Source organism: Capricornis sumatraensis, chromosome 3, assembly GCF_032405125.1.
Source record: "Capricornis sumatraensis isolate serow.1 chromosome 3, serow.2, whole genome shotgun sequence".
NCBI classification, from domain to species: domain Eukaryota; kingdom Metazoa; phylum Chordata; class Mammalia; order Artiodactyla; family Bovidae; genus Capricornis; species Capricornis sumatraensis.
In genome coordinates this window covers 62,542,527-62,558,089 of record NC_091071.1, presented here as the reverse complement: position 1 = coordinate 62,558,089, position 15,563 = coordinate 62,542,527, and the positions used below count along the sequence as shown (strand labels likewise).

Sequence of the window (15,563 nt, the reverse complement as noted above, 5' to 3'; positions counted from 1 at the left end):
TCAAATAGATGGGGAAACAGTTGAAACAATGACAGACTTTACTTTTGGAGGCTCCAAAATCACTGCAGATGGTGACTGCAGCCATGAAATTAAAAGATGCTTACTCCTTGGAAAGAAAGTTATGACCAACCGAGACAGCATATTCAAAAGCAGAGACATTTCTTTGCCAGCAAAGATCCATCTAGTCAAGGCTATGGTTTTTCCAGTGGTCATGTATGGATGTGAGAGTTGAACTATAAAGAAAAGCTGAGTGCTGAAGAATTGATGCTTTTGAACTGTGGTGTTAGAGAAGACTCTTAAAAGTCCCTTGGACTGCAAGAAGATCCAACCAGTCCATCCTAAAAGAGATCAGTCCTGGGTGTTCATTGGAAGGACTGAGGTTGAAGCTGAAACTCCAGTACTTTGGCCACCTGATGTGAAGAGCTGACTCACTGGAAAAGACCCTGATGCTGGGAAAGATTGAGGGCAGGAGGAGAAGGGGACGACAGAGGATAAGATGGTTGGATGGCATCACTGACTCAATGGACATAAGTTTGGGTAAACTCTGGGAGTTGGTGATGGACAGGGAGGCCTGCTGGGCTGCGGTTCATGGAGTCGCAGAGTCAGACACGACTGAGCGACTGAACTGAACTGAATTCTTTTTAGGGGGTGAAAATTGCATAGCTAATTTTATCACATAATAAAAGTAACTCTAAAACTTGACTAAACAACAAAAGCATTATTTACTACCTTCGACGATAAGTTTGGCTGTTGTTTTCACATTTTCGTCTTCCACAAGTACACAACTATAGTCTTCAGCATCAGATGTGTCGATCGTCAGCACGGAGAGGAAGTGAACTTTCCTGTCAGAGTGCATCCTATATTTATCTCCTGTGTGAATCTCCACACCATCTTTATACCATTTCACTTTGACAAATGGCTCTGAGGTTTCACATTCGAAGGTTGCCATGGTGTCTTTTTCCTTAGCAACAACATCTTGTAATTCCTGTGTAAAAGTGATCAATTGCTTGGCTACAAGAGAAAAAGGGTTGGGGTGGGGGGGGATAAAGCACATTAAATTGAATACACAATTTGGATAATGGAAAAGAAAATTAAGAGAATACATTATTAGATTTTCACAGATAAATAAAAATAGATCCATCAAATGAAAGAAATTCAAATTACCCTGGACGAGTAAGAATGCGTGGCTTGAGGTTTCCCCAGCAATATTGATGGCTTTCACCATGATGCTGGCAGAGTCCTCAGCAGTCACATCTCTTATGACCAGCTCACAAACATTGTCTTCGGGCCAATACCAGTAGATTCGGTCAGAGCGCTCAATCTTCACACCGTTTTTGTACCACTCACATTCAGGATCAGGTTTTCCCACCACTCTGACCCGGAAGTGTGCATCAGAGCCCTGGCCCACTGTTTGGCTTTGGATTCTTTCGAATATTTTGGGGGCCTCCATACTAGGACTTAATTCAATTTTGTCAGGCTTAAAAGTTGGAATAGTGATTTTGCCTTCTTCAGCAAGGGCTTTCTTCTCCTCTTCTGTCAGCTCCTTGGTCCAGTGGAGAAGTTCTTCCTTTGTCTTCCTTAGAAGCTCTTCATAGGATTCATCCTTCTTACGAGACTTGAGCTCCACAGCTGTAATGGCTTCATAATAGCCCTCCTCAGTCCTGCGCTTGAACTTGCTACGCAGCTCTTCTGACTCTTCAGACACTTTTTCATGGGTGATTCTTTCAGCCCTTTTCAGCCTCACAATTTCCTTGGTTTCAGTGGTGTCAACAGGTCTGTCTACTTTTTGCACTTCAAACTGAAGTTTTCCGGGTTCATGGACGTGAAACTCGGGCTTTGGCTCAGGGGCTCGCCTAAGGACAGACCTAAAATCTTCCCTCTGTTGGATCTCAAGCTTTACTTTATGCTCTATCACACCTTCAGGGTTTTCTGCGGTGACCTTGACTTCCCCTGTATCATAAGACTTGCAGTCCACGATGTCCAGATAATGAATGCCATCATAGCGGACTCTGAACCGTTTGCTTTTGCGGATGAGCTGCCCATTAAGGTACCAGTTGAGTTTGGGCTGAGGGTAGCCTGTTACCCGGCAACGGAATCTGGCGGTCTCCCCTTCCAGGACTCTCACTGGCTCTGGGAACAAGACAATGTCTGGCTTTTGCTTCTCTTTCTGATCGGTTGTCACACCAGTAAGGGCACCTTCATGAGCCATTCGCTCTAATTCTTCAATTCTCTGCAAGCCTTTCCTCCCCTCAGGCAGTTGAGATTCCTCCACAAGACTCTTCTCATCTTTGACGATAAGGGTAGCAGATGTGTGATCTGTTCCGTATTTGTTAGTAGCTCTGCAAGTAATGACACCACTGTCTCTGGAATACGCCACTGCGTAATCAAGGCTACAATATCCAAATTCATTGATCATGCGGAGCCTGTTGGCAGCTTCCAGTGGCTTTCCATCGTGGAGCCACTCCACCACCATCGTTGGGTCACCAATTGGTGTCAGCCTGCATTCAAAGTGGGCAGGCCCAAAGCGCTTGAGTCTTAAGGAAGTGAGTTTTTTCTTGAAAAATGGTTTCTGTTGCTTTTCCTTGTCATAGAGGTCGCCTTCTTCCCACTGCTCTTGGCCATATCGCAAATGGAGAGGCTCCAGTTCTGGGGCTGCAATCTCCTTCGCTCTATACGTGCCTCGGGGGATGACTAATCTTCTCTCTGGCTCAGGCTCTGCAAACTCAACTTCAACATTTACTTTGCATCGTGTCGTGTCTCGGCCAGCCTTATTAATAGCGGTTGCAGTGTACCAGGCAGAGTCTTGGCTGACAGTGGAATCGATTTTAAGGGCGGCTTCTCCCTTGGTTCCTTCAATTCTATAAAAAGTGGAAAATAAATCATCAATACAGAAGTAATTGTCACTTCCTTGAGTACTGGATTTGTGTAATGAGCTTAATTATTTTTCAAGCCAACTTACCTGATTTTGGGATATTTATGAGGTACAATGATTTCACTGTTTTTCAACCATACAATGTCAGGATTGGGGTTGCCCGTAGCTCTGACTTTCATTTCAAGCCGGGAACCTTCCTTTATGTTGAGATTCCTCAGTTTTTCCACAAACACTGGTTTCACCTGATGTTCCACAGCTGAAAGAGAAAGGTTGTGATTCTGAGTGAGTAGGGCTGTACTACCTGTTTAAAACCCAAGTGATAAGGTTATTTATTTTGAGTCTTCAGAGCAAATACCTTCCACAGTTAAAATCACTGAAATTGAAGATTTCCCTGCCCTGTTTTGGGCAACCACCGTCCATTCCCCAGAATCACTGGGTGTTGCAGGGACAATAAGCAGTGATTGGGTACCATCTTCTTTAACGACTACCTTATGGGTATAGTCATTGACAATTTGCTGGCCTATTAGAAAAATAAGCAAAAAAGGAATCACGTTAAAACAGTTGTTTTTAAAAGTTGTTAGACACACAGATAAGGTTATTTTTGTGTTGAATAATTTATTCGTGAAAACTTACACTTACCATCATGAAACCAGAAGGTCTCAGGCATGGGTCGACCCACAACCTTTAAGTCAAATCTGGCAGTCTGTCCTTCTACACACTTGAAAGAAGTAGGTTTCAACACAAAGACTGGCTTATACAGTCTCTCAAGTTGTGACTCATCCGTTTCCTCCAGCCTGCGTCCAGGGGACATCCGTGCAGGGGACATCCGTGCAGGGGACATGCGTATTGGAGATCTGCTTACTGAACGTGGAGAGATGGATCTGAAAAACAAAATGCAAAAAAGAATATTTTCATGAGGCATAGAGAAAACTCACCACAATAAATCTCTTTCTTAACATTATTTTAGAATTTACTTTGTGTATTAAAAGGTACCTCAAACTCATTGGGATCCAAAACAGAATACATTATTATTGCTCCCAAAACTATATTGTTCATATACCATCAATCCCAGTCAGGAATTATTCAACACAGCCAGAAACCCATCCTCAAAATCTTAGACTGGTCCTTAATACTGTCTCTCCCTCACCAACTGGGTTTAATGAGTTACTGAATCTTTTTGATTCAACTACCAAAATATTTCAATAAATGTTGGTTGGTTAAATACCACCCACATAAATATGGAAAAAGAAAAATAACTTACATATCCGAGAAGAGGAAAAACAAATAAAAGATATTTGAAAAAAGTCCCAGACTCTACCTATACATTGTAGCCAGATTGGCTTGGATTGATTTCAAGTGCTGGCACCACCACACAGGCTGGGTGAACTAAGGCAATTTTCACAGGGTCATGGACATTTAGTGTTCTCACTCCCAAAATAGCAACAATAATCCCTCCATTGCACGGTTGTTGCATAAATTAGTGATGTGTGCTTGTGTTAAGTCGCTTCAGTCGTGTCCGACTCTGTGCGACCCTATGGACTGTAGCGCACCAGGCTCCTCTGTCCATGGGATTCTCCAGGCAAGAATACTGGAGTGGGTTGCCACGCATGCATGCTTGCATGCTAAGTCGCTTCAGTCGTGTCCGACTCTGTGCGACCCCATGGACGGGCTGCCATGCCTTCTTCATAAACTAGGGATAACATGTAAAATCAGATGTTAAACAACTCTTTATAGCCTTCACTGTATCAGCTATGGCACTGGCAAAACAGATAATGTGATACCTGATGAAAGATGCTTTGCTCATTCTACACAGGGGTAAGAACTTAAAATTGGGCAATTGCCAGCACAGAGAACGGTATACTTCTGGGTTTTTTCAGCCTTCATACCCCCCACTACATGACAGTAATTTGCTACTGAGATATTTGGTGTTTTAAACAATTTAAATACTGATCAACCTGAACTAGTATGAGCCTCACCTGATTCTGCTCACTGGCTCTGGTGTGGGTATGTAAGTCGGGGCACTGAGAGGTGCCGCAGGCTCCACATACAACTTCCCTGAGCAAATCGCGTTTCCTTTCATATTGCTGGCAAATGCAGTATAGATGCCTTCATCTTCCGGAAGGACAACAGGTATTCGCAGACTAGCTCTGCCATCTTGTAGAAAGTCCATATGGTATCTCTCTCCATGTTTGATGCGCTTGCCATCTTTATACCATGCAATCTGCGAATAATATCATGCACATGTAAATAAGATTTACATAAAGGAGTTACACTATAACCTATGTGTGTCTTTACTGTAGCATGGAGGTATGGTCAATGCTTATATTTTACCTTGGGTAATGGATACCCAGACATCTTGCAATGAAATGTAACACCCATCCCTTCAAGAATTCTATAATTCTTGACTCTTAAATCAAATCCTGCTTCAATAGCTTCAGATTCAGAAATATCAACTGCCATCTTTTCTTCTCCATCTTCTTCAAGAAGTTCTTCTAATGTAGTCTTTATTATTCTGTATTCAATTTCTTTGATAAGTCTCTCTTCAAAGGAAGAAATGTGGAATTCCTATGTAGTAAAAAAGATGACAGTCTGTTAAAAAGATATCTGCTGACTGATAGAAATTCTTTAAGAGTATTTGTTTTCAGAAATAAGGTTTGATTAAAATTTTTAACAGGAGGAAACATCTAGAAGAGTTTAATTTTGCTTTTTTATCTGTTTTTCAGTGAGAATTAGATGAGTCATTATTTTTTAATCTGCCTTCCAGTCATCTTTGGAAGGTCATGCTGTGGTGTCTTGGACAATGGTATTCTAAGAGTATGGGTTATACATGTGATGTCTATCCTACTGATGAAAAAATGTCGGCAGTAATGAACTTTGTTGTTTTAGTAATTGTTTTTCCTGCTTACGTGTAATCTTTATTTCCAAAGTCATATGTGCAACATATTAATATTATGAAGATTAAGGAAGCTCATCAGCAGTGAACCTGGATCTGCTTATAGTAGTATAACTCTGGCCCAGCACTCGAAAATGAACATATCAAACAAAAACAGGGGCACTGCAGGAGGAAAGAATAATGTGTGAAGTGATTTACTTGGTCATTATTGTTACCTACCTGGTCTTCCACAAAAGTTCTGACCATTACAGTATCTTTGGCCATTTTCTTCCTAATTAAGGCTTGTTCTTTTTCATACTCTTTTTCATACTCAGGGTATACATATCCAGGCGCTATTTCTCCAACTTTAGGTTCTTGCACAAATGCAGTCACTTGTGTTTGGTAAAGCATTTCTTGCTGGGATTTCATCAGTGACTCATAATCAGCTAGGGGTTAAGAACATGAGTTAATTTTTAATGTTCTTATGAAAAAGCTTTCATGCCACTGTTCATTCAAGCAAGTCCTACCCCACGGAGAGTTGATAAACAAAAGCCAGATTTTCCAAATTTTACTATCAAAGTGCTCAGGATAGACTAAGTAGATTGAATTTCAAACCCAAACTTACATTAATAAGTCAAAGCAGCCACTACTATTATAGAAAAAAATTTAATATTAGCAGTCAGTCCTTTGGGATCAACCCTAGAGGTCTTCCTAATTTGTCATGTGACTTCTGGCAATTCATTTATCTTCCTTGGTCTTGGGTGCTTCATCTGCAAAATGGGGACAACATCCTAATCCTAAGGGGTTTTGTACAGAACATAGGATGGTCCACTATAAATGTGAACATCTTGGCAAAGATAATGGAGACCCACAGGTACGTTTTAATTTAAATGCTATTACCCTTTTTTCCCCCAAATTACTTATGAATATTGAAAATCCTGATTTCTAGCTTAAAAAAAAAAATTGGAAGCTCTAGCAACATTGAGCCTGGTATGTGTGTGCCTGGCAACAACATACTGGAGGTGGGGCGCTACTGACCCCTTGGGGCAGGGCATATACTCTCCAATTTCTCCACTGTCTTCATTGCACTCGCTAATATCTGTCTGGATCTAGAGGGCCATGGGATTTAGAATCCTTACATTTTCATTTTTTAATTTAATGTAATCGTTTTGGCCGAACCACATGGCATGTGGGATCTTAGTTCCCTGACTAGGGACTGAACCTGCACTCCCTGCATTGGAAGGCAGAGTGTTAACCACTGAACTGCTGGGGAAGTTCCTCCTGCATTTTCAAAGTCAATATATACTTAGACATGAACGCACCAAAACCAAACTATTGTCAGAACCTTTGAAGTTTAGTACTGGTACGGGTTTTGAGGCCATGTGGTCTAAAACATTTCCTATGCAGCTGAGGCCAAGAGGAGGGCGGATGTGGACAGAGCCAGTATCAAAACTGGAATGCTGCAGCAGGACTTCTGACAATCACACAGCGCTGCTTGTCCCTGCATTTCCATTCTTATCATGCACATGGAACTACTTAGAGTTGCACTCACCTTCTTCAAGCAAGGAGGCAGAAGCAGAAGTTTCTCCATGCTTATTACGAATAACAATAGTGTATTCTCCAGCATCATCAGCAAAAGTCATTGAAATCACCAGTCTGCACTCTCCCGTTTGTTTGTTGTAACTCACTTTGTATCTTTATGGAAATGAACAAACGAAAGAGCTCATAAATAACCCTTATGTGAGTAAAATAAGCCTTATGTGGATCTGTGGTATAAAATTCAATGATCCTAAACATGGGACTAAGCTCCATCATAGAATATAAGATTGCTAACAATTGAGGGAAATGCACGCACATGAGTAATGAAGGCCAAACAAGTTAAAATTTTCATTTTAAATAATAGTCATATATTCTTCAAAATAAATAATAGACTATAATACTACTAGAATCAACTGTATGGAAATAAGAGACTTCAGTGTTTATGTTAGCAAATGATGAGGTCATTTAAATACTAAGATACTTCTCTTTGCTCATTATTTTGTTCCCTGTATTATGTGAAGCTCAAATGAATAATGAAAACAATAAACTCCTTTAAACATTTCAATATTAAGTCTTTGGTACACTACATTTCTTCTTATTAAGATATGATGGATACATTTTCAGATTAAGTTGCAGGAAATTCAAAGCTGAATTTTATATTCAATTGCAAATTTATTAGCATAGATTTCCACAAATAACCAGCTTTCTTCAAAAATTACCCTTTTTCTTTTATCTTTTAGTGACTTAATTATTATGCCTTTTTATTGAAAGTTGTTTTAGATCCTTGGTAGAAAAATATGTTCTGTGTGTGTAAAAATTCCACAGCATTTTCCCTATTTCACCAGCCCTGTAAGTGAATCAAACCAGAATATAATATATATATCTTCCATCCACTTGGCTCACATAACTCTGTTTCTCAATAAGACTTTGTGTGAAAACACGAAAACACCTCAAAGCACACTATGAAGGCTCTATAACAAAAGACCCTACCTCTGAGGGTGGGGTAGGTATATTCTATTCTCTCTTGGCTTCATAGACCTATCAGACAAATCACAGAAAACTCCATCACTCAACCATGAAAATACCTGTATCCTGTGGTTAGAGGAACACCGGACTTTTTCCAGTAGACATGGGGCTTCGGGTTGCCACCAACCTGGCATTCAAATACAATGCTCCCACCTTCCACCAGTTTCTGCACCACTGGTTTTGTAATAAAGAAAGGAGCGGCAGGTTCTCCCGGCCCTGCTGGTTCCTCTGGGATGCTAGTATCAGTCATTACCACATCTCTTGATTCGACGAAGCTGGAAAGAGAATGCCCCTCATGTGAGCTTCTGGACTGCCATTCGCCAGTATGAAAGGGACTAACCAAGCAAAACTGTACTACAGTGAAAGTCATTAGCAAAAGAAGGTGTTACCGTTTCTCTTCTGTGGTAATTTTCTCAGCCACAGCTGTTGTTTCCTTTTCAAATTCTTCCGATGCTAGAAGAAGACAGACATTTCTCTGGTTAAAGTCAGGTGTTTAGTTCGCTTCACTACTGACCTCTCCTTAGCATGCCAGTTAAGTTGACCCCATAATTAACCCCTTGATTCTAAAAGGGGACTCCATTACCAGGTATGTAGAAAGAAGTGTCAGGTGGCAGTGAGGAGTGTGTGGGAGGTCCGTGGGGGTGTGACCACTGACCTTGCACAGCTAGATAGCAGGATGTGCTGACGGTCCCAGCCTCATTCACAGCAGTGCAAGTGAACCGCCCGCTGTCTTCTGCAAAGGCTTCACGAATCAGAAGGCGAGCAATTCCACTCTGGAAGGTTATCTGGAAATCAATGGAACTTTCTATCTGGTAGTCTTCCCTGTACCATGTCACTTTGGGGGATGGGTATCCAGAGATGTGGCACTCTAAGGTGACAGATTCACCTTCAATAACAGTCACGTTCTTCAAGCCCTAAAGAAAGAAGAAATGCGAAGTATTAATACGTGTGCAGATGCATCAGTCATCTCTGTATGTTGTACCAAATGTGGGGGTTTGACCTTGTGCCTTCGAATTGTCATAAAATGCTTTCTTAACATCAAGACTGCAGAACTATCTGTAAAGAAACTCCTCTGGAAATTGGAATACTCCCAATTTGAAATAAATGTAAAGTGTTTCCAACTTCATAAGGTGGAACTGTACTGATGCCACATAATAGGGCACCCCTGTACCCTCTGTTGTTTACACATATTCAAATCCTAACAAAGCTTGAAAGCTCAGCAGCGAACGTTGCCTCTTAAGCAAAACGTCCCATGCTATCCTCAACTGGAAGTAATCAAACTTTCCTTTGCACCCTCCCTCTACTGAAGTGCTTATCACCTTTTATATTTTATTATGCTTATTTAGGTACATTTTTTTCAGATAGTAAGACAGATTTCAGAGAGGGCTAGACTAGTCTTGCAATCATGCCTTACACATAACAGAAACTCATCAAACCTGCTGGCTATGTGACTGAGGCTGTCACACAGAATTCCCCCTCTCCATGCCTAATAGTAGATGGTTTTAAAAAAATACTTGCAGACGCACTCATGGAATTTTCAAGTTTGAGAAGCTGATGTTTGCATGTATGAACATTATTTGACTAGATATGCATGTGATCCAACACTATCAACTTTACTCACCGAGACTAAAGTGGGTGGAGTAACAGGGATTTCAACAGGCGCAGGTACTCTTGCTGTTTCTGTTATCTACAATTTTGACAAAGGATGTTACAAAATGCTCAGGAAATTAGGGGAAGTTTCAAACTCTTAGCACATGCAAAATTATAAAAATAATTCGAGAAGAGGTCTGACCCACACCATGCTCGATAAAATGAAGTCTGAGCAATGGAGAAAGGCAGGACAACGGATTGGCCTAGTGCCTGGTCCTGCTCCCCGGGAATGGATTAAGAGAGAGCAGGGGCTCCAGTGACCACCAACCTTGGTTTCGCGCTCACGCAGTGCTTCGAAGCGCTCTTCACGGACTGCAACACCAGTGATGCTCACCCCAACCTCCTTTTTCACCTCAATGCCAGCTTGACTCTTAAAAGTCTCTGGTGTGTCCGCAAAGGGGAACTGGGGTGAAGGAGTGGGCTCCGCTCTCACTCTAGCCTCAGCAGGCTTCACAGTAGGTGCCTTCACAGATTTGGTGACCTTCTGAGCAGAAGGTGTGGCTGACAACTCTTTTTGTAATGTGGCAATAGCGGTACCGGCTATTGATGCCTAAATAAAAACAGAGTCAGAAAACAGTCACTTAACTGCCATCCCAGTCGCCTCCCAGAAGTCCTTCACCACCAGCACTCTTGTGGCAAGTCTGAGTCAATTTTCTATGTGGTTCCCTTTTTAATGTTCTCATTATCACTTTTATAGTTAATGAAAAGTCAGAGATAAGCCAGTTATAAAGCTCACTGTCATTCCTGCCAGCTTCTAAAATACATTTGAAAGTCTCCCTAATAGAGTTGTATTTAGAACTTATTTTATGCTCTTATCATAAACGGACTGAAGGTCTTCTAAAACTTGGTCATGAATTTTCACTTAAATCATGCCAAGGAAGCTGTGTTTGAAAATGCAACAGTGGGAAATTCAAAAATAATAACAATTTAAACTACTTGGTTAATTCCTAAGAACTACTTTAAAATAGAACATTTAGGCTTTGGCCACAAATCTGTATGAGAGGTGAAAGTGAGAAAGCTTAGAAGAATATTTTACGAGTTTCCTTGCTCTTTTTATTCTGTTGCTCTCTGGGTATTTGAGATTATCCTAAATGCAGGTATTAAATATACCTTATAATTCTCTGAAGCATATAGTTTGGATTCTATGACTCGGGTGTGTAACATAAGAATGTGTGCCTGCTAAGTCACTTCAGTCATGTTTGATTCTTTGTGACCCCATGGACTGTGGCCCACCAGACTCCTCTGATCATGGAATTCACCAGACCAGAATACTGGAGTGGGTTGCCATGCCCTCCTCCAGGGGATCTTCCCAACCCAGGGATTGAATCCCTGTCTCTTATGTCTCCTGCATTGGCAGGTGGGTTTTTACCCCTAGCGCCGCTTGGGAAACCTCAAAGTAAGAACAGTTGTGACTAATACTGAGGATTATTAGATCTTATCAACTTACTAAGGTTTTCACTTGTACTAACTTGTTCCTGATGACAGAGCTAATAAGGGGCAGAGTTAGGGTGCTAATCCAGGCCTGTGTGATCCCACAGTCCAGCCCAACCCCCACACGGTAACACGTCTCCATCTTGTTATCCTGAGTATACAAACACATGACTTCTCAGTGTCTGTCTTTGGTATCGGTATCAATTCTCATTTATGTCATTCTGAAATATCTCACAGCATAAGGAAAACTGAACTGAACCTTTTACAGAATGTGAAACAGAGAGAAGCTGGTATGGATTTGTGTCTTCTCAGAGGTGTCAGAAAACTATCTGATAGTCTAGGCTCTCTCTGCTGGGCAAGTTCCAGTAATTGAATTTTAGGGGCTTCTGAGTCTACATGAGTCTACAGACATTGCCAAAAACTAGCCTGTATTGCCTTCACCAAAAATGCTCCATATCACACAACCTACTTTCTTCCTTTAAGCCTAACATTTCTTTGTCATGCTCTTTAAATTCTTACCTCATATCCATGTTCTGTCTTAGGAACAGAAATTTTTGAAACAGTAAAGTGAGGGCTTGCTGTGCGGGGGCGTTTATCCACATGGACTAATCTTTCGCTTGTTAGATCTGTAGTTTTCTTGATCTGCATGGAAATGGAACTCAGTGAAACCCTTGCTCACCAGATGAGCACAGCAGTTATGTTTGCTTTCCCAGAAACAGGCAGTGGGTCCAAACTCACCTGTGTTGATATGTGCATTCCCATTTGATCAGTAGTTGTGATATGAGTCTCAGAAGGAGCATGAATCACTACAGGTTTGACTGCTTTAGGGACAACGTGGGGCTCTGAGGCTGGACGTGGGGGCTGCTCAGCTACCTTTGTGGCGGAAATGTGCTCCTTATATCCATACTCCAAAGTGGTCTTCTGAGCGTATGATTCTTCAACATGCCCGGGTTCTCTGGGCTCTCGAACTCGGGCCTGGTCGACTGCAGCAACCACTGTCGCTACAGCTTCCGCCTTTTTCCCAACGCCCACCTGCAGACAACGTTCCAGAATTAACACTCAGTAATGTCAAAGTCAGGTTGGGACTTTTCCTCCTGGGATAGTCACCGAGAAAAGACAAATGCCTCTAAGGCGTGATGGACAGATGGTGCCCATGTTACACAACTATGTTAATGTCTCCAGAAATGTGACTTAGAATTGCATTTAGGAACTTAATGTTTCACTGATCATTATAATGTGTAGACGTCTAGTTAGATACACTCTATGAAGCCTGGCTTAATTAGACATTAAATCACACAAACACAACACAGGACAACACAATATGTGTATAAAATGGTAAAGAAGATTTGAGTTTGTCCAGTACTTTGTCCATGGCAGACAGACAGCACTTGTGAAGTCAGAACTTTGGGGCTAATCATTCAGTCTGGTGTAGGTGCAATGACAGTGATGACAAAAATGCCCTCAAATATTGTCACAGTCCCATCCAGAAAACATCAGCTGCTGCAGCGTTGTCTACTCACATGCAAATCTGAGATAACAAGAAAGCTTGTGAACACACAGGGAACATGTTAATTTACTTATGATTCCCTAGGGATAAGAAATTTTTAATTTATTAGAAAATATCTTTCTGAAAACACATGAATGAAGATGCTGTGATGCAAATCAAAGTGTTATCCTATTTGGATTCAAGAAAACAACCTTTCACAGCAAAGTTCAATTTACTGTCATTACCACTGAAAGTTAAAGTGAAGAAGGAAAACGAAATGTTGTTTTCTCATTTCCATGAATATGATTATCGTAAATGGGAACACAGTTTGCAAAGGAGTTTCTCTTTTATAGAAAGCAAGCCAGTTGATATGGCTCATGTATTATGATTTTGTGCAATTCTTGGAAACAGCATATTGCAAACATCACATCACCATGTCCATCAGTGCTGTTTAAAAGAATGCTGGAATATTTTATTAATGTCCAGTTTTCTGCTGCTGTGAGTAGAACCTAGATTGCATCTGAAATGTTTTTGAAGTGTACTACCTCTATATATCTGTTCAAATGGTAAATGATCTGAACCATTTAATATATAAATGAGGTATTTTTGAGATGAAATTGGGCCTTTAGTGATCACAGGGTTCATCCAGCTCTCCTTCCAGGAAGCCACAAACAATCTAATCTGCCTTGAAGAAGGATAGATACCATTTCACTTTAGATTGCATCTTAAACTGTAAGATACATGTGAGGATTAGGCGGTTTAAGTTAATTCATCTGGCTGTTTCTTTTTTTAAACCACATGGGCCATAAGTTGACTTTAATTTTTGAGATGTTTTAAAATGTTACCATCTTCAACAGATTTATATTTGTTTATATAAATAAATAACTTTGCCTGTAAAATGATTACATTTACATTATATCTCATTTGAATGTTTCAACCAGTCTATGAAATAAATTGTTCTATTTTAATAATGAGAAACCTTAGTTTCAAAGAAACTGTCACTCACCAATTGACATAGACGAATGTCATTCTTAGTTTATGTTGATGTATGGCAAAACCAATACAATATTATAAAGTGATTAGCCTCCAATTAAAATAAATTTAAATTAAAAGTAAATAAAATAAAACTTACGCAAAAAAAGAATCTTAACTATGGTAAGATATTTTAAATTGGGAAAGCATTTATACGTTTTTTCCTGAGTTAACATCTATCAACTCTATATACATATGCTGGTGGACATTTTTAATTTAAAACTTATGGAAAAAAAGAATCAACTATGGTAAGATATTTTAAATTAAGGAAGCATTTATATGTTTTTTCCTGAGTTAACACATATCAACTCTATATATATATGCTGGTGGACCCATACCCTCATTTTGGTGGACAATCACAAATGAGTTTTCTAGGCTGATAGCCACTTTTATTTATTTATTTCTGACTCTAATATCCCTCATATTTTTCTAAACTAGATAATCAGGAAGATTTGGACTAGAATTGGAGAGCTCAATTCCTACCAATTTAAGCTGAGAATAATTAGAAAAGTGTTATTTAATCTGACTTTTCACAACTAGAAATGCTGTTCCACTGAAAGTACTGGACTGAATCTAATTGTCTCTAATGTTGTGTTGATCAGTCAAGCAATTAAATGGAACAGCAGGAGCACAGTGACTCAGGATGGATGAAAAGTTAGGAGAACTCGTGATGAAATGGGATGAAACAATGCTTTTCACCTCCACTGCATCAGTTTTCATCTCCTTATGAGAAAGATGCATCTGTTCCTGCTTAATAGCAAATCCTTTTCTAGTTCTTGGCAGTGTGGCTGATTCAGTAGATTTTGCACTAGTAACTATTATTTTGGGTGTAGACATTTTCTTAGTGTCCATTCTTAGGTAATTTTAAATAACACAAATAAGATAGTCAAATTTGTGGGATTCAGAACAAACAAAATAATGAGATTATGTTACATACTGGAATTTCTGATGTCAATGAGACTTTGAAAAGGTTGATACACCATTCAAGATTAGACTTGAATGTGGAGTAAAAGTCATTCAGTCATGGATGACTCTTTGTGACCCCATGGACTATACATACAGTCCATGGAATTTTCCAGGCCAGAATACTGGAGTCAGTAGCCTTTCCCTTCTCCAGAGGATCTTCCAAACCCAGGGACTGAACCCAGGTCTCCCACATTGCAGGGCAGATTCTTTACCAGCTGAGCCGCCCGGAAAGGCCAAGAATACTGGAGTGGGTAGCCTATCCCCTTTCTAGCAGATCTTCCCAACCCAGGAATCAAACTGGGGTCTCCTGCACTACAGGCAGATTCTTTTCCGACTGAGCTATGAGGGAAGCCCAATATTAGACTTTGGTAATGTTTAACAGCTGATCCTAAATCGTGTCTTAGGAAAAAACCCGAAGATGTAGACGTAGAGAACAGGACTGAGGGAAATACAGAAAGGAATGTTATGATACTAAAGAGATTGAAAAATTTTAGTTGCTAATATCCAGTTACTATATTAGCAATGAAGAATAAAATTAGGTGAATAGTTTACTCAGTACCCGAGGCATAGATTCATAGGAAGTAGGTTAATTCATGGAAATTTCATAGCCACAAATAGATGCTACAAACAACATTTTCATAGTTTGTGTGTATTTATTCTGGTTGGATAATTGCTTCTCAAGATTTTAA

At 40.2% G+C, this 15,563-nt stretch overlaps 1 protein-coding gene across 4 annotated transcripts in view; it reads right to left on the bottom strand.

Moving 5' to 3' along the window:
* TTN (titin) overlaps positions 1-15,563 on the bottom strand; it is a 272,102-nt gene that overhangs the window by 239,939 nt on the left and 16,600 nt on the right. For all 4 annotated transcript variants that reach the window (XM_068969318.1, XM_068969319.1, XM_068969320.1 and 1 more), the window contains 16 exons: positions 12,129-12,422; positions 11,910-12,032; positions 10,228-10,509; positions 9,931-9,996; positions 8,965-9,223; positions 8,699-8,762; positions 8,369-8,584; positions 7,297-7,439; positions 5,985-6,190; positions 5,204-5,437; positions 4,849-5,093; positions 3,512-3,753; positions 3,228-3,392; positions 2,960-3,128; positions 1,165-2,858; positions 730-1,011 (listed from right to left, as the gene is read on the bottom strand). In XM_068969318.1, the coding sequence (XP_068825419.1) occupies positions 730-1,011; positions 1,165-2,858; positions 2,960-3,128; positions 3,228-3,392; positions 3,512-3,753; positions 4,849-5,093; positions 5,204-5,437; positions 5,985-6,190; positions 7,297-7,439; positions 8,369-8,584; positions 8,699-8,762; positions 8,965-9,223; positions 9,931-9,996; positions 10,228-10,509; positions 11,910-12,032; positions 12,129-12,422 (4,684 nt within the window). The remainder of the gene's footprint in view (positions 1-729; positions 1,012-1,164; positions 2,859-2,959; positions 3,129-3,227; positions 3,393-3,511; positions 3,754-4,848; positions 5,094-5,203; positions 5,438-5,984; positions 6,191-7,296; positions 7,440-8,368; positions 8,585-8,698; positions 8,763-8,964; positions 9,224-9,930; positions 9,997-10,227; positions 10,510-11,909; positions 12,033-12,128; positions 12,423-15,563) is intronic.